This window comes from Cetorhinus maximus, chromosome X, assembly GCF_964194155.1.
Source record: "Cetorhinus maximus chromosome X, sCetMax3.hap1.1, whole genome shotgun sequence".
NCBI lineage: Eukaryota > Metazoa > Chordata > Chondrichthyes > Lamniformes > Cetorhinidae > Cetorhinus > Cetorhinus maximus.
In genome coordinates, this window is record NC_135917.1 from 903,097 (window position 1) to 923,076 (window position 19,980).

The window sequence follows — 19,980 nt, forward strand, 5'->3', positions numbered from 1 at the left end:
ATACTGAACGGCCAAACAGAAAACACAGGCTGACCCAACTCCACTGTAATTAGCTTTCTATTTACCCATTGCTTCTTAGCTGTTCATCTCCATGGCAACCTCAGATCACATGGGCATTTCTTGAAATCCAGTGATGTCATAATCAGGAAACCAATTAACCCTTTTTCAGAATACTCCCCAGTCCACTTTGGTCTTAAAGGGGACATCGCATAAAAATGAAAATAAAAGGCTTTTCCCAGCACATGGGTTATAACACTCAGTGCTCAAAAATGGGATATTTGTTACCCAATACCAAGCAGCTACAGGTCAGGTATAACATGGGCTAAATGTGGACTAAAGCTCTTGTACTCTGCCCAAACAACGCACCTTAACCACAAAAAAAAGGGTATCCCTATTCCACCAGTAGAACATTTCTACAAGGACCATATTATTTAATTATACGTGTCTAACATTCGTGTCGTTAATAGTTACTTGAAAAATTCATTGCCCACACGCTCAGCTTCTTGACTTGGGGGAGAGGAATGAGGGAAGGCAGATAAGTGGTCAATTTGTCACGAGAAAATTCTAAGTAAAATTGGAATGCTATATAAAAAATATTAATGGCACCTAAAAGAGAGACACTTTCCCCAGACAGGTTTGCAAAACTGACTGCCTTTTTTAAGTTGTTTAGTACATACCTGATTCAATGTGACAAACTCTGCGTCCAAGCCCACTAAATCACTGGGCTGGGGCATTTCATTCAGCATTAATGGGATGAAAGTTGCGTGACATTTTCGCTGCTTTCTAGCAAGAGACGCCTCTGCCAGCAAAACACTAGCTTCAATTGGATTCTTTACTGAAAGGGGGAAAATAATGTCATGATTTAATTACTGATAAAACAGACTTGTAATTAGCAGGCCAGTGTATGCACTGGAGATTAGAAAACATTGGTAATTGAACTCAAGTCATATGAGAAAAATATTCTCAAATTGGAAGGATTGCAAAAATGACAGCACCACCAAATCAGCCAGGTTTTGGACTCCAGCATTCTGGCCATTTACAAAATGGCTGCTTCATGCTTCTCACATCAAGAACAGAGCAGCAAATTGTGTGCACTGCTCAAATGACATCATTGCTGGTTGAGACACACTTAATAGATATTTATTATTTAGCAAAATACTGGAATTTTTAATAGTGTATTTCATTTAAAACACAGAATGAATTAGGCAGAGACAAGGGACAAATTTGATTGTTTTAACAGAAAAACCACCTGCATTTAACACGTCATCAGCATAGACCTGTTGGACTGATTGGCCTGTTTTGGTGATGTAAATTATATGTAATATTAATAAAGGAGGGATGGAAAAAGTCAAGATGAGAAAAAAATGAAGAACAATTTAAGAAAAATCAATAAAACAGTCCTTTTTAAATAAGTTACAAACAAAATCCTCCAATAAGTGTCCAAAACCTTCTGCTGATGGCTGCTGATGGTAGAGAACTCCAACTAACACCAACGTTTTAAGCAACTAGCAATACAAAAACTTCTCCGTTATACAGCACATCCTGGCTCTCTGATGCACATCTGTTTTAAGTATTATTCTGTGGCAAGTTGAATGAGCCAAATATACTGTGGAAAAACAGAGCACAAGCTACCAGTTATGTTGCCCTACCAACAACATATCACAGGAAACACCTTAAACTGGATTACTCTATTAGTTCAGCAGACACTACCCATAGTTGTCCGTGGTCTTTGTTTGCAACTAAAACTACTGAAAAATACATTTTTAAGCATAGAAGTTTCTCTTTAAAAACTAAGGTGGTGGTGGAACCTTAATTTAGAGCATGTGCTGTTTCCCCACCACCGCTCACACCCCTCAACAGTTTTCTCTCCTCTTCCCTGAATACACTAACTCAGTCTGGACTACAATTGTACATGAGCTGGCTGCCCTCCTGTACCTCACCCAAGTAGTCATTCTTCATGAGTGGATAGTGATCAGCAGAGAGGACCCCTGGGTGATTTGCCAGTTCTTTGGCCCAGAGGTGCTTAAATCATTTGTAGCAATCCCTTCTGCTGCCCTAGTTGATGTCAGCAAACTCAGCAGAGACTGGTCATCAAACTTGGGATATTTTTGGTCTATGCAGTTCAACATTACATTGTACAATGCCATTATCCACTGAGTCATCATAGAGCATCTCTGTATTATATGGCTACCAGGCAAGAAGTCCCACTTTCTCTTGTCACATTAATACATGTACTGTTAGGAGACAACCAGCTAACTGCAGCATGCAAAGCATTACCCAAACAATGCTGTAGTGAGGGTGGAGTAAATTTGGGCTTCTTCCAGATAATCCTATGCTTCTCCAGTCAGAAATTCATGATTCGATAATTCAATAAATGTTACCTACTGGTTAAGTCGTACTTGGAATTCAGATTCCGTCTAGCATAGTATAGAATACAGGGGATCTTCCAACTTAAATCAAACTGCACAGCTTCACACTGCAAAAATAAAATGCCAATTTTTAAATAAGTCCTAATTTCAACAAAATTCTCACTGGCCTCCCATTTAAAAGAATTCTCTTTAGATTCCCATGTGACAGGTGCTGGTACTCTGGTCGAAGTGGTTAATCAGGTGAGGTACTCAACAGGCCTCTTGCCAACATTACTCCATAACCTTCTGCTAGGTGATGCCTAACAATGATTCTCCATCTCTGGGAAGCTGTCAGCCTCTGTTTTGTATCTGAACTCCTTCTCCTCCCACTTCCAATCAGCTAACTAATAGTGGGAGCTTGTTATAAATGGAACCAGGGCACAAACCTGCATTCCATTAGTCTGGCAAAGTTCACTAAGATGCCTATCCAGTGTTGCACTTATTTGTTCACTTTGTCATAGCTGGGGCTGATAAACATAAATACATTTTGGTTCTGAGGGAATGCATCTCTTTTGCCCTTCCCCCAACTTACTTACTCTAAATTACTAGAAATTGTGTAAGAGTGATCTTTTCGATGCATGTTGGATTTGCTGGCTATACTCACATTCCCCTGCAGTGATTACAATCTGAAACTCAGCACTATGTGGAGTTACGGGTCGCTCATGACTGTATTGGCACTTAGCAGTAGTACTGACATAGCCAGTTTGTTGTTTCCACTAGGCTAGACCACCAACATACATGTGGGTGGATGGTTGGGTGGGGTGGGGTAGATAATTATTTATAATCTGTATGTACATGACCTATTATGAAGAAAGATTTCTGATCTATACTTAGGGCAAAATCGCAAAACATTCAAGAAGAATGCATTTCAAATTTTGCTACAAATAGAGGACAGCAGAATTCGCCCTTCTTTTTCCTTCCCCCTCAACATGATTTCAAAATACCATCAATAAAAAGATAAAATAACTATAATTTATTACCTTGTCAACTGGTTCTATGAGAAAGTCATTAAACAGATACCACTGTTTGTGAGTGACACCCTGAAACATAGAAGTACTGCATGAGATACACATGTTAAATGCTGGCTTAAGACAGCAGTTTTCAAACATTACTGCATTGGGGAAACCTTTGCAAATATCAACCATTTCCAGGGACCCCTGTACTAATTCCAAAAGACAGTGTCAGTTATCCAAAGGAAAACAGTGCAATTATTGCAAATAATGTTATTATTAATATACAATAGAAAGGGTATGCTGGTAAGTCAATGAATAAAGGAATTGGATGCTCTCAGTGATGCTTTGATGCACACTTGAGTCCAAGGAAAAAAATTAACAAAAAAAGAAATTTAAAATAAAGAAAGAAATCTATTGTCTAAAGTGGTGATAGGGGTTCAGTGGTAAAACCTTGCCAAATACCAACCTATGACTTTTAAAAATGGAATGTTTCTCTCACATCTCACAATTGGCAACTGCCATTTGGCAAATCCCCATCTCTGCTTACTGAAATCTCACATGATAGGGTTTTGACATTACTTCCATTATCCAGCGTTTTGGAAGGACAGTGGACTGCAGTTTCAAGACTGGCTACAACAAGGTCAACTGATAATCTGCCAAGATCATAAGAATGATGCATCTTACAGTACTTAATAGCTTTACATTTTGTAAACTTGATTTTTTTTCCCCTTCTAATAAAACAATTGAGGTAACAGCATCACTTACAACAGGTAAGAGCTGACCACTCTCATTACAGGTGTAGAAAACGTCTGGCAGCATAAATATTGTGGCAGAAAAGGAAGGAGATCTTACTAACTCTTTCAAATAACCACCATGAATTGAGATACTCATCCATAAAAATAAAACTGACTACATTTTTTGGTAGCAAAAATTTTTAGGTGGGGTAATGACTGGGGGAAGAATGAGTGTTTGGAAGAAGTTTCCTTGCAATTCCATTCAGCATAATTTGAAGTACAAACCAGACCAAACAGACACTTTTTTAATGTATGAATTATAGAAACATATTTTCAATGATACTGATAACAATCCTTGATTATGAACGCTTGATAAAAGTTTTATTTAGAAAATGAAGTAGATAGAATTTTGTCCACAAAATTTTCTAAGTTTTACAACAAAACACCTCAACTCATTTTGCTCCTGATAATTCCACTGACACACTAAAATATGTCAGTTTCAAGATATGTTTGGATCTAAATTCCTAAATCATACTGTACCTCCTTCCGCTGATGATATGTTTCCCCAACCTTTATATGAGCCACAAGACTGCCACCAGTGCGAGGATCTAAAATGTGGGCCACTGTCACCACTAGATCATACAAATAAGTGTTCTCCTCATCTTCTGAAGGGCTCAGCTACAGAACAGAACCAAAGGAAACAGTAAGCCGCCTTAGGCTGCTCAATGACTTCTACATTACAAATCGGTTATAGTTTGAAAGTACTGGATATTAATATACTGGATAAACACTAAACTGAATATAGGTGCATTTGACTTTTTTTATATCAACCTGAAAAGTAAAAGCAGCTTTCTGATGTTAATTATTTCAAAACATCAAAAAACAAATTTCTTCAAAGTAGATTTATGTTGTTAACATAAAACCTCACCGTTAATGTTAAACTATAAAGTTGGAATGTTGGAAACCATGTGTAATTTCCCACTCATCTTTAAAATTAATGTTTCCCAAATCTTTTCCCTTCCCTCCTCCTCCCCCCAGATCACTCAAAGTGAATTATTCGGCACAGTCCTGGGGTTTTGGTGTCTGTCCCCTTTGCAGAGATCTGCACAACAGCATGGTTGAGGCTCAACTCTAATCGATCTATTATCTTTGTCAGGTCTGGCTATTCTTTCAAAATGGATTTTAATCATTTTAAATTCGTATTAAAAGATGGAAAATCATAATTATAGAAATGTTCCATTTAAGTCTTCTTTTCCAGTATCCTGATTATAAATAAATTAATTTCTAAGCTGCATTGTTACTAACTCCTATATGAAACAAAGGAGTACATGCAAAACATACATTGTCTAGGGACTAAACACAAGGTACTTTCAATCCCTTTAAAGAAACTCTGGGAAGGAATGCAGAAAAATATTTCTAAACAGGGTGCAACAAGTAGCAGTAAGTAAAATTAATGGAAAACATTTTTTATTTGTTCATGGGATGTGGGTGTCGCTGGCTAAGCCAGCATTTATTTCCCATCCCTAACTGCCCTTGTTCAGAGGGCATTTAAGAGTCAACCACATTGCTGTGGGTTTGGAGTCACATGTAGGCCAGACCAGGTGAGGACAGCAGATTTCCTTCCCTAAAGGACATTAGTGGGCCAGTTGGGTTTTCACGACAATTGACAATGGTTTCATGGTCATCATCAGATTTTTTTTTATTGAATTCAAATTTCACCACCTGTCATGGTGGGATTCAAACCCGAGCCTCCAGTGTATTAAGAAGGATCTGATGAAGGGTCATATGGACTCAAAACGTTAACTTTGTTTTTCTCTCTCCACAGATGCTGTCAGACCTGCTGAGTTTTTCCAGCATTTTCTGTTTTTGTTCCCCAGAGCATTACCCTGGGTCTCTGGAATACCAGTACAGTGACAACACCACTATGCCACCGCCTCTCTCTGTTATAATTAAACCAATTATAATTAAACTGAAGCTGTATTAGATTTTACTAGCCATGATGGAGAAAGGAACAGGGGTTGAGAACAACATATTCCAATCCTCCAGTATATTACAAAGACCCACATTACATTCACACTGATACCAGGCTTCTACCACATTGGATCGCAGTAAGCTGTGCAAGTAGCAAAGCTCCCTCTAGTAACTGTAGCAGGTACTTGTAGTGTTTGTCCAGTCAATACGGCCTATGAACTTCACTGTGCAAAAGTGAGTTACTTGCATAACCACAATTGAATGCCAATGGTTTTACTCCTCAAATTTCCTACTACTGTATGATAATTTATAAGAAAAAAGCAATGCTGCAGACATTTCTGTAACTGGAAAATTAACCAGGCCATCAACTACAAACTTAATAGTCAAGACAGTTTTCTGTTTAAACAATCTTTCCTCTAGGTTATGGCTCTCAAATTTGTACATTTTGTATGTGTTGTGAAAAGACCCTAACCACCCCACCTTTAGAAAAATATGTGCACTTAATCTACTTCCACTTCTCAACCAAGGTGCTCTGTAATTGGCCATTAAAACATGTACAGCAGCTCACCTTCATATTTTTCAAACTAAGCAAGGAATCCACTGTCCCACCACCTGATTTAATTTCTGATTACCTTTCAGAACTGCACTAAAAATTCAGACATCAGAAATCAATCCTTTAAGGTTTGAAAAGATACATCAAGGAATCAAAGCATAGACTTAGTTACATACGCCTTCATTTTCAGTCCAGTTTGTGACTTCCAGCTCTTTATTTTTAGTGAGCTTCATCTTGATAGAACATGGGATCCATATATTTTTCAGCTCCTCAATTGATGTATAGAAGCTCAGGCCTTCTGCATTACAAAGTGCTTCCCTGCAAATGGAATTTTGTATTACTATCTGTCAACAGTTAGGATGAAAGTCAGCAGTTTTTATCCTTTAGGTGTTGGGATATTTGGGAAATGCTTTGAAATTAAATGAAGAAAAGTCTACAAAGTGATAGATCATCCCAGGAAACAAGTGGGATAAGGTACTAATTGTGTGTATTGACAGATAAAGTCTTTCATCAGCTTTGCAAATTATATAAATACCATACAAGTAAAGGTAACCATGGGCTATTTTATTTATACCATAATTATGTGCAGTTTCAGATATAATAGTGGTTGGAGAAGTAACCACCTTTTCTTCCTTTTGAAAAAGGCTGCTTACTTGATAAATAAAAAAATGATACAACTTTGTATGAGACCATAAAAGCTGGAATTTTTTTTCAAAACTTCATTCTGATACAGTTTCATAGATTCTCTCTGTTCTTTGTGAGAGATACTGGTTGGTTTTATTCAGAAGGTGCAGTTCTCAGTTCTGTTGAGAATTGCTGGCTGGTTTTGTTTAAAAGGCACTATGCTCTCTGGAGCAAAGTGACAACCAGAACACTCATCAACAGTCTGCTGTTGCAGCTGAAATCTTCAGATAATTAAAACCAGTCACCTGAGAGCGTGTTATCACAGAGTGGCAGAAGGTGGGAAGTGGTTTTCCACAAAGTTCAGTGCTGGGACTACTGTTCACAATTTACATCAACGATTTGGACTTTGGAATCAAAAATACTATTTCTAAATTTGTGGATGACACTAAATTGGTGGAGGGATAGTCAATACTGAGGAGAACTACAACAAATTACAGGAGGGGTAGTAAGAATATAGAACACTCTACCACAGGGAGTGGTTGAAGCAAATAGTACAGATCTATTTAAGGGGGAACTAGACAGGCTTTTGAGGGAGAAGGGAATAGATGGTTATGATGGGAAGAGGCTCAAGTGGAACATAAACACCAGCATGGACCGGTTGGGCCGAATGACCCGTTTCTGTTCTATGTATCCTATGTAAACATTGCTCCACAATCCTCAAACACTATTCACTAAAATTCTTGATGGCAATGCCATTACTATTTTGTTAAATGTTTCCTATCCACTGTATATGCTAAAACTTCTGAAAGCCATTAGGTATAGTTTTTAACTAAGTACATTTGTAAAGTCTAACAAACTCTACATAAGACAGATTTTGGGAGAAAGAAACAATTATGGCGGGTTGGTGGCATAACAGGTTAGAATATTAATTCACCATGGCAAAGAGGAGAAAAAGTGGGGTTTTGTGCACATCATTTCCCATTGGCTGGATCATTTATTTGTATTACAGTATGATGAACTAATTGGAACGTGGGTTGTGACAACCGACTGATTATACATCAATGGCTCAAAGCTCTTTCAAAACAGGAGGGTAGATTTTCCTAGTTCTTGTCTTTATTGAGATATCTGGCTCACTATGAGCACAGACCAAAATTATCACAGGCACAAAGGTCTAAGCTCAGCTATCAATCTTTGATGTTCCACCCAATTTGTAAGCACTTTTTAAAATATATTATTGGGGGTTTATATTCATATATATTGGGGTAGGAATTCTTGTTTCTTGTGATCAAGTGACAGAGACAACAGGCTGAACTTTTAGCCCCCAATTAAGGCAGGCATGGAGGTGCACAGGTGCAAATTTTGTGCTGCCAGCTGGTGTGCCAGTTTCCCAGCTCCATTCCACCACAGGCCATTTCCCCCAGAGGATTTTCCAGTTGGCCTCCAGGTTCTCACAGATGATAGGGAACAGGGCAGCGCAGCGGCAGACCAGGGGACCAATGCTCCAGCCAGGGTTCAGCTGCAACAGTGGTTTCTCCTCCCCATGCTGGTGGCCCAGCTGCAAAGGCCTTTTTATATTTCAGATTTCAACAATTTGGAGAGAGGGCATCTCCATCTTGTCACTTATCTGTAAGGGCATTCTGCTGCTGCTTCCAAGCAGGAAGGCTTCTTATTGGTCTTCCAGCTCCAAGAGCCTGCCGCTGTGCCTAACTAGATGGCAATCCCTCCCTCTGACCACTAACTGGCTAATTCAGGGAAAATCACAGGTGAGTGACTGTTTCTGACACAGTAGGCTTCTGACCTCCATTTGAACCTGACAGTGGGGATCCTGAAACCCACATGGAAAGTCCTGCCTAATGTATGTTCTTGGACTGAACACAAAGAGGTGGTCTCACTTATGACATTTAGTCTTTTGGGGGACAATAACATTGTGGTTATGTCACTAGACTAGCAAACCAGAAGCCTGGACAAACATTCCAAAGACAGGAGTTCAAATCCCACCATGGTAGCTGGGGAATTTAAATTTAGTTAACTAAATAAGTCTGGGATAAAAAAAACTAGCGCCGTAATGGTGACCATTAAACCACAGGATTGTTGTAAAAACCCATCTAGTTCACTAACGTTCTTTACGGAAGGAGGCTGCTGTGCTTATCCAGTCTGGCCTATATTGATTCCAGACCCACAGCAACATGGTTGATTCTGAACTGCCCTCTGAAATAGCCTAGCGAACTGCTCAGTTATACTCAAGACAGTGGCTCACCACCACCTTCTCAAGAACACTTAGGGATGGGCAGTAAATACTGGCCTTGCCAGCGATGCCCTAAATCCTGTGATTGAAATTGAAAAAAATTGTGCACAGGTGCAATTTTCCCAAGGTTGCTGAATAGAAGCATTTGAACCGAGCTACATCATAAACATAGAAAAGGGCCAAAAGAAGCAAACCTACCATTCCGTTGGGTTATTTTCTTTCATTTTCATTGCTTCCAAATCTTCCTTCCTCATCTTGTTGTGCAATTCATACTGTCACAAAATAAAGTACATCACTACAGTATATCAATACTCACAAACACTTTAAGCCACCAGCATAAATTTGTATTTAAACTGTCCCCAGCCTCAATTTTCTCCTGTCCTGAAAATTCTGACTTATGCAGAGTACCTGGTACACTATCTCATTTAAGTAGTCATTATTCATGTGGCCCAATACAGTGAGTTGACATGCTATTTAGCATGCATAGAAGGCATCACAGCCAAATCCTGTCCTGTTCTCATCCAACAGCCACCTACAACCACTTGCCATGAAGGGCACTTCTCACCTGACAGCCATTCACATATATTTTCTAGCAGGGATCATTGCATAGTATTCAGAGTGGGAGCCTTGGTTGATGGTACCCCTGAGCTAGGGTAGGTAGCAGAAACAAATTGTGGTGCCCCTACTGCTGCCCTGGCTAAGATAAGCTAACTTAGCACATACCAGGTCAAATCTAGAACATTCCTGCTCTGTAGAATGCAGGTGCACACCTTGTAACAATGAATCTCAGTAAAGGTATATTGGACTTGGAAAGGGTACAGTGCAGAGTCAACTGCATGACGCTAGTGCTTAAAGGATTAAATAATGAGGGTGGGTTGCTTGAACTGGGCTTATATTACCTGGAGTTTAGAAGGTTGAGCGAAAATCTAATCAAGGCATTTAAAATGAAGAGATCTGATAGGATAAATGTCCCAGAGAAACTATTTCTTCTAGTGGGAGAAATCTAGAAAATGGTGACATAATCCTAAAATAGAGCCAGGCTGTTATGCCATGAAATCAAGAAGCACTTATTCAGGCAAAGGGTAGTGAAAATCTGCAATTCTTTCCCCAAAGACTGGCTGCTCGGACAGTGGAAATTTGAAATGGCATAGTACTACGTAGGATATACAGCACAGAAACAGGCCATTCAGCCTAATCAGTCCATGCCAGTATTTAAGCTCCGCTCGAGCCTCCTGCCATTTTTTCTCACCTAAATCTACCATCATAATTATCTATTCCTTTCTCCCTCATATGCTTGTTTACTTTCCCCTAAAATGCATCTATACTATTCACTTCAACCACTCCCTGTGATAGTGAATTCCACATTCTTACCACTCTTTGGGTAAAGAAATTTCTTTCAAATTCCCAGTTGGATTTCTTCATGTTTTTTTAATTCATTTAGGGAATATGGGCATCGCTGGCTAGGCCACCATTTATTGCCCATCCCTAATTGCCCTCGAGAAAGTTGTGGTTAGCTGCCTTCTTGAATTGCTGCAGTCCATGTGGTGTAGGTGTATCCACAGTGCTGTTTGGGAGGGAGTTCCAGGATTTTAACCCAGCGACAGTGAAGGAACAATGTTTTCAAGTCAGGATGGTGAGTGGCTTGGAGGGGAACTTCCAGGAGGTGGTGTTCCCATGTGTCTGCTGCCCTTGTCCTTCTAGATTCTAGTGGTCTAGGCGGTAGTCGTCGTGGGTTTGGAAGGTGCTGCCTAAGAAGCCTTGGTGAGTTTCTGCAGTGCATCTTATAGATGGTACACACTGCTGCCACTGTGCATCAGTGGTGGAGGCAGTGAATGTTTGTGGAAGGGGTGCCAATCATCCAGGCTGCTTTGACCTGGATGGTGTCAAGCTTCTTGGGTGTTGTTGGAGTTGCATTCATACAGGCAAGTGGAGAGTATTCCATCACACTTCTGACTTGTGCCTTGTAGATGGTGGACAGGCTTTGGGGAGTCAGGTGGTGAGTTACTTGCCACAGGATTCCTAGCCTCTGACCTGCTCTTGTAGCCACAGTATTTATATGGCTAGTCCAGTTCAGTTTCTGGTCAATGGAAACCCCCCAGGATATTGATAGTGGGGGATTCAGTGATGATAATGTCATTGAATGTCAAGGAGCAATGGTTAGATTCTAGTTTGTTAGGGATGGTCATTGCCTGGCATTTGTGTGGCGCAAACATTACTTGCCACTTGTCAGCACTGGATATTGTCCAGTCTAGCTGCATTTGAACACGGACTGCTTCAGTATCTGAGTCTTCGCGAATGGTGCTGAACATTGTTCAATCACCAGCGAACATCCCCACTCCTGACCTTATGATGGAAGGTAGGTCATTGATGAAGCAGCTGAAGATGGTTAGGCCTAGGACACTACGCTGAGGAACTCCTGCAGTGATGTCCTGGAACTGAGATGATTGACCTCCAACAACCACAACATCTTCCCTGCAGATGATACAGTTCACAATGCTTCCAAGTTTTGTAAGGAGGATAGTGCAGAACTTCAAAGGGACATAGACAAGTTGGTGGAAGGAGCGGACAGTTGGCAGATGAAGTTCAATGCAGAGAAATGTAAAGTGATTCATTTTGGTAGGAAGAACATGGAGAGACAATATAAAACAAAGGGTACAACTCTAAAGGGGGATACAAGGAGCAGAGGGACCTGGGTGTATATGTGCGTAAATCATTGAAGGTGGAGGACACGTTGAGAGAGCAGTTCATAAAGCATACAGTATCCTGGGCTTTATTAATAGGGGGATAGAGTACGAGCAAGGAGGTTATGTTAAATTTGTATAAGTCACTAGTTCGGCCAGTTCTGGGTGCCTTACTTGAGGAAGAATGTGAAAGCATTAGAGAGGGTGCAGAAAAGGTTCACAAGAATGGTTCCAGGGATGAGGAACTTCAAGTATTCAAAATCATGAGGGGTCTGGACAGAGTAGATGGGGAGAAATTTCCACTCCTGAAAGGATCGAGAATGAGAAGGCACAGATTTAAAGTAATTAGTAAAAAAAGCAAAAGTGATATGAGGAGAAACTTTTATACGCAGCAAGTGGTTAGGGCTCGAAACGTTGACTGATTTCTTCTCCGCCGATGCTGCCAGACTTGCTGAGTTTTTCCAGGTAATTCTGTTTTTGTTTTGTTTTGGATTTCCAGCATCCGCAGTAGCTTTTAGCTTTTTGTTTTTATCTCAGGGTTTGGAAATCACTGCCTGAGAGTGTGGTGGAGGCTGGTTCAATTGAAGCATTCAAAAGGGAATTAGACTGTATCTTATAAGGATATGCAGAGTTATGGGGAGAAGACAGGGGAATGCCACTAGGTGTGTTGCTCATTCAGAGAGCCGGTGCAGACACGATGGGCCAAATGGCCTCCTTCTGCGTCATAACAATTCTATTATTCTAACAATTCGGTGATAGATATATACCTATATAAAGGTATAGATCAACGATGATCTAACTGAATGGATCAAGGGGCTGTATTGCCTACACCTGTTCCTATTTAACTTAACCAGAAGCTAAGTCCGGTATTTGGTCTTTAAAGTACCACCTGATTGGCACAATAATTTGATCTGATACAGCATTACCAGTATAGCCATATGACAGGACCAGATATTTTATATAGATATGAATGACCACTACTGAAATGAACCTGGCATTTCTCTCACAGAACTATCAGTCTTGGATTCAGCATAGCCGCAACGTACTGTCCAATACAAGGTATACTGAAGCAGCAAAACTCACTGATAGAAGTTAGATCTGAAGATACAAACGTAACAGATGATGTCAATAACATTTGGGGGGGCATGGGGAAAGAGTTATGGGCAAAGTAAAATTTCAGTAATTAAGGCGGCAGATAAATCATCATCTTGGGCCAGTCATCAGCATAAGTATTAAAAGAAATACCCTCACTCTTCAGCTAGTGCACATGGCATTGATTAGTTTTGTTAATTTACTGTCCTTTTGGAAGTAAATGTGAAAAAGGTAACTTTATCTTGCTCAGCCCTTAGTCTTCCCCTCATACAGCCAGCCAGCTCTTCAGCATCCAGCATACTGCTTTGAATCTGGCCACTAGGGGATGCAACGAAGTGGCCTAGGAATGATTCATTTTGCTTTCCTCCCTTTTCTTGTGGGAGAGTGCCTGGCCTTTGTTCAGCAACTTACCACAGCGGCACATTTCATTCCATCAGGCAACCTGCTGTCAAGCATCAGGTGCTCCAAATTTGACTTTCTCTTCAAGCAGAGAAATGTTGGAGTCATCTCCTTTCCTGATCACCAAAGTCTGCACAAGTTAAGCACAACATTACAACAGGGACTACACTTCAAAAAGTACTTTATTGGTTGTAAAGCACTTTGCGACACCCTGAGAACGTGAAAGGTGCTATATAAATGCAGGACATTTTCTTTTACTTTTTTCCATTTTTGTTTTATTTGTTATTTTGAGAATCTCCTTAAGAGAGAGAACGCTACTTCCTATTTTCCAGACTGGGATATAAACACTTAAAATAATTTTAGCAGATGTATAAAGTATATAATTTTGAAATAATGACAATTAATTCTTCTTTACAGACCTCAGCTTGGCATTTCCAGAATTCAGCTTCCTTTCTGCTGTTAACTTCACAGTTAATAACAAGAACATCAGGTAAGCATCGAATATTCCTGGTTTGAACCTGGAACAAAATACAATATCCAATCAACACTGGAAGTTTAATTCAGTTCTGATGAAAGGTAATCAGGCTGAGACATTAACTCTCTTTTTCTTTCCACAGATGCTGCCGGACCTGCTGAATATCTCCAGCATTTTCTGTTTTTATTTCTGGAAATTTAATGGTTGATTTGTGACAATGTACAAGACATTTTTTGATACAGTGCCACAAGACAGCACAATAGTGACATGAAAATCACCAGTTCCCATTTAGTTCAAAGGCCAGAAACATCCTACGCATGTAATCTGCGGTCACAACCTGTTACTTCACAGCGTTGCTAGTGAACGAGGCAGCCTTTTTTTTTAGAAATTTCTTGGAACCAATTATCATTTTCTGCAGATAGGCCATAATGTTCCTGCTACATTCAAATGTAAAAGTTAGTCCCAGATCTCTTGACAAAATTGTAAACTAAAGTAATCAATCAAGCAATTTGGACTTTCGAGAGTAAAGAATCTTTAAAATTGTAATAATGCTGAAAGTGCACAGCTTTGTACTCGTTTCTGCAGTAAGATTCCAATTGAAATGCATTAAAATCTTTCCATTAGCTATATAAATGGGAAGTCAACATTTCCTATCCTTCTTGGCTAATACAACCCAATTTACACATTTGCACCAGTTCCACCACAAGTTCAACATCTTATCCAAAAGATGGCATCTCTGACAATAGAACACTCCCTCAGGACTGACCTTGGAGTGTCAGCTGAGATAGGTGTCATATGATCCTTGAGACTGGAGTGCTGCTTTCAGTTTCTTTTTAAATACAGAATTAAAAATTAAACTTCTAGAAGTTTGATGATGACTGAGCTGTCCCAAGATTCTTGTGACATGACATCAGTGAGTGCATCTTACAAGCACTAAGAAAACGTTCACTATGTCATTGAAAGTTTAACCTTGCATTGTAAACCTACCGATCAAAAGTACAGGTTATAGTCGTCAAGAGCTCTAACACAATGGGCCATAACTTCCGAGCGCCCCAGCGTCGGATTTAGGGGGCGTACCCCAAAGATGCGCTGGTGTATCCTTCTTGGGACTTCACAGGTAAGGGTTTACATAGCAATTACCTAGAAGTACAAACTTCTTCTGGGCAATTGCCCTGCGCTGGGAACCATCCAGAAATGCGATTTAAATCGCAAACTTCGAATGGTTCTGGCTATGTTACACAAATAGGTACCCATAAAAAGTTAGAAGAACTAAAACCGCTTCTAACTTCTGTGTAACTATTGTAAAGAGCCAGACCGACACCCCCTCCACATAATGATATCCCCCCCCACCGGTACAGGATTCCAGCCCCTACCACCCCACCCTCCCCCCACTACCCCAACCCCCCTGCTCTCATGAACCACCTCAAGTAGTTCAGAAGTTTACACCATGACTTCAGCCTATTCATCAGGTTACTCTCCTCCAATTTGATCCATCATCCCTTATGCATCACACATCAGGTCATGGTGTAATTCTCATTTTATACACACCTCCTGGCAAATATACAACCACTTTACAGCCTGCAAATTTCCCCCAGTCCAAATATACTAACCGTAGGTTGGTACTTCTCACAGTTTTCACACCAGGCCTGGGTGTTCTGTTCAAGACAAATACTTCTCTTCAGCACTTCAGCAAACTCATACTGTCGAATAGTTTTGTCTAAAGTCAAAAATGCATTTTACGAGTTTATTCAGTAAAGAACTGAGGTCAATCAGTGTCATTTTTCAGGCAGCTTTAAGTTCACAGAATATATACAAAGCAGCCAGGCTTCCCTTTTCACAAGATCAGCTCCTGCGCAGTTGCAAATTTAGCCACATTTTTACAAAAGATAATTTTCTGTTTCTATCTTGTTCAAAATCTTATTTCTGCCATTAGAATTTCTATAAAACAGGGAATGTGTTCTTTTTCTAACACCATGATCGCTTTTAAAATGATCATTGGTAGGTTCTTCTGACTGATCATTCAGGATTTGTTATTTTCATACATCCTTCATAGCCTCTCTAACAGTTTACTGGCTACTTTCCTTGCTTTTGATTTAGATGCTCTGTAGTTCTTTGATTCTAATTTATTATTGCTTTATCAGGAGTTAAATCAACAAAGGTAAAGGGGAAAGTATTACAGGATACAAGTGACTAATAGGAAATGCTCACCATATTAATAGTTGATCTATAGTGTTGTACACAGGAAGACAATATTCAGGTGAAGTAAGGGTAGAGGTTGGGGTAATTGGACCAGGAAGCATAGGTGTAATTTAGTTTCCATCTTAAAGTCATACATCGTTATTTTTATATAACATTTTGCTTTCTCTATTTATAGGTACATAGCAAAATGTATGGCAATTTGGGAAAGAGGCAGAATTGGTTGGTACCTCGGATTTTCTCTACACTACAAGCTGAGGAGGTGGGAGACACTAAACTGAGGCGCTACAATGTGGCCACAGGTGAGAAAGTGTAATTACACAGAGTTTTCATTATAAGTATAGGCACAGAAATTTATAAATGGGAAAAGTTGACAGGAAGCACATGCAAACAAGATTTTTTTTTCATAGGTAAATCATTTTGAGACAGCTACACTTCAGGGTTCACCCTGTCATCCATCCAAATTTATATCACCCTTAAAAAAAAGCGCAAAGAACAGTGCCAGTCATTTACTGTTGATATGGGGAGAAAGCGGGAGCAGGCTATTGAGTTTGATGATCAGCCATGATCATAATGAATGGTGGAGCAGGTTCGAACGGCTGAATGGCCTAATCCTGCTCCTATTTTCTATGTTTCTATGATACCTTTCACCTTAAGGAGTACCTGGAGATTTTACAAATAGTTACTAATCCATCCAGACAATTGTCCTGGCGCAGGCTGTATGGGCCAATTGCCACTGTGCTGTACTATTCTTTGATTCGAGCTCCTAATGAACTCAATGGGAATAATTTTATAACTTACCTCAGGATGTGCCTAGTTACAGCATCAAGCTTTACAGCCTTAAAGGGACAAACAAAGCTAATCAGCTGCTGAAGTGCAGCTGAATGCAACACACTGTGCCTTCCTTATAAAACAATGTATTCCAACTTACGATAAGTTATGCCTCAAGAAATGAGAGTTTATCAATATGAAGTTTGAGTCCATCGTACTCCAGACATCATACTTCAATGTGTTAACAGTATAAAAACATCCTGAACTGCAATGGCAAAAGTGAGGCAGTTTGTGATATCCATCATTCATTGTGCATTAAAACAAAAAACCACTGCGGATGCTGGAAATCCAAAACAAAAACAGAATTACCTGGAAAAACTCAGCAGGTCTGGCAGCATCGGTGGAGAAGAAAAGAGTCAGCGTTTCGAGTCCTCACGAACTGTTGAAGGGTCCTGCGGACTCGAAACGTTGACTCTTTTCTTCTCCACCGATGCTGTCAGACCTGCTGAGTTTTTCCAGGTAATTCTGTTTTTGTATTCATTGTGCATTACTCACCAGCACTATTCATATCAGGATACTGCAAAGTGAAAAGCAGACTCGAAGAAACTCGAACAGTTTCCTTCCCGCAGCGACAAGTGCTACAGTTCTCAACTTCACAACCAAACAGCTTCCCAATCACAGATTCACCAGAGGATCCAAATGTACTAAAATTTAAAAATGGTAGAGTTTGAGAGAGTATTACATTTAAATAGTATTTTGTCATGAAGCTATTAATGTATATAATATTTTGGAAGATATTTTTCTTTTAAAATAGAGGATTACTCTGGGGGGTGTCTTAACTGGATTAAAGCCAGCTAATCTGGGTGCTTTGATATGTACTAGTTTCGATATGTAAGAGAGATAGCATGCATTTGCATTTTTTGAATAGAGCATTCAAGAAGTGGGGTGAAAACCTGACGCCTTTCTAACAGCTACCAAGCAATATGTTTATATTACTAATAAAATTGGTACAATGAATGGGGTTTCATTGTTAAAAGATAAAGTTCAAAGAGGCTGGTGAGACAACAAGAATTTGAATTCAATCAGTGGTGTTGTTATAACTTCAGTAGTTTTCGGGTGTGCAGGCAGAAACAACGTAAGATCAAAAGGCAACGGCAAGCCTCCAACTGGCTCCACAGTGAAAGGAACCTCATTTTGAATTCATACGGTGAAATTGCTTTGCCTGGTGTTTGGTTAAGTATATGGGCTGCTGTTGCCTTAATGGAGATTAGTTTAGGAATTTATTAAAAGTTATGATAGTAGTAATTTGTAGCCATATGTACATATATTTTAACCTGTGTAAATTAATAAAATGTCTCATTTAGTTTAATGTAAAACCTCGAGAACCAGTGGTCTGATTCCTGAGCTTAGAGGCACATCTCAAACATAACACTTAAAATGATAGGTTATGACAGTTTTTTAAAAGTTACCCTCTGGGATTTTTAAATAACTCCGCTTTACCAACTGCATCAGTCATAACAATATTTTATTCTATTTGGTAAAAATCGGCTCATGTTCACTTTTACCGTTAACCATGTAAAAGGGTCAGGTGGCATCACAAACTACCTAATCTCTTCTCTTTCTCCATTTGCCAGTTCCCCTCTCTGCAGTAATGAAGTTGAGATTTAGAACTCAGCATAGTGAAGGGTAAAAATAATAGAATGAAACCCAGAGACATCGTGCTTTGGTGCTGAGGCGCTGTGTCGGCTGCACTACAAAGTCTCAAATCTACATCATTTTTCACATATACTGTCAACTGCCCACTGGATAAAACTGGTTATTAAAGAGTATTTTTGTTCAGAAGTAGCTGCTCTGTGATGTCACAATTGTGGGGATACTGATGAGCAGATTCCCCTCAAGTGTGTGATAATCCTTCATTTAATAGCACATGTTGTTGCATACTTCCTGTGTACCAGAATTAATAAATCAATACAACCTCTGGTTTAGTCCACATTACAAGATTGCTGTCTCACCTCCCCATGACACTCCGATAGGCCTGTGGGCCCTCTTGTTCCTGTGTCTCCTGGTGTAGTTGTGTCAATATAAATCGATTCCAGCTCTGTATTAGTCGGCCCAGATTCACCTTCCCAGTCGCTTCATCAGAATCAGCCAAGATCAACCCCAAAGCCGATGCCTCTGGAATAGTTCGGAAAGCACGAAGGAAATTGCTAGCCTAACAAAGTAAAGGAAACAAAAAAAAAATAGGATTTTGCTTTCCTCCCAATTTTGCATCCATCCATAACTTAAAACTAGAACCTGGTTGGTCTCAAAAGAAACAAGTGACTTTATAGATGTACATGAGGCTCAACAGTATAGAAAAGAATGCCATTATCATTTACGCCCATATGGTCACCTCTGCTTCAAGATAAGCCACAACAGTAACACAAAGGGAAATAAACTCAAACAGCTGAAGGGCAGAATTGTTTTCTTCCCTCTTCCTTTTGAGTTCTATTAAAGGACTCAATTATCTTCTAGTCTGAGATTTCTACACCAAAGATTTGTACCTGTTGTTTCTCTTTACAGCTGCAGACAGACCTGTTGTACATTTCCAGTACTTTTTTTATCTGGGTAGGTTTATGGATTTATTCAAAAGCCTATTGGATGCCATGATAGAGGGACTATAAGTGTTTTAGGACTGATGGTTGAGCTAGAATGGAACGAATGGCCTTCCTGATCTGTACCTTCCTTGTGGTTTTATATTAATGTTGTTTTGTGTTAGCAGAGTTAACACACATGCAAACCTATCACAAAAAAGGAGCATTTTTCAACATTTCCATAATTTCCTTTCTCAATCTTTTAAATAACATTTTCTTCATCTGATGAAATGTATCGATTACTA

General features: G+C 39.6%; 1 protein-coding gene across 6 annotated transcripts in view; it reads right to left on the minus strand.

Annotated features, from left to right (window-relative positions):
- pan2 (poly(A) specific ribonuclease subunit PAN2) overlaps nt 1-19,980 on the minus strand; it is a 70,296-nt gene that overhangs the window by 24,216 nt on the left and 26,100 nt on the right. For all 6 annotated transcript variants that reach the window (XM_078534736.1, XM_078534733.1, XM_078534734.1 and 3 more), the window contains 10 exons: nt 19,115-19,314; nt 17,658-17,806; nt 15,746-15,852; nt 14,080-14,178; nt 9,687-9,760; nt 6,796-6,937; nt 4,636-4,773; nt 3,389-3,448; nt 2,386-2,476; nt 678-835 (listed from right to left, as the gene is read on the minus strand). In XM_078534736.1, the coding sequence (XP_078390862.1) occupies nt 678-835; nt 2,386-2,476; nt 3,389-3,448; nt 4,636-4,773; nt 6,796-6,937; nt 9,687-9,760; nt 14,080-14,178; nt 15,746-15,852; nt 17,658-17,806; nt 19,115-19,314 (1,218 nt within the window). The remainder of the gene's footprint in view (nt 1-677; nt 836-2,385; nt 2,477-3,388; nt 3,449-4,635; nt 4,774-6,795; nt 6,938-9,686; nt 9,761-14,079; nt 14,179-15,745; nt 15,853-17,657; nt 17,807-19,114; nt 19,315-19,980) is intronic.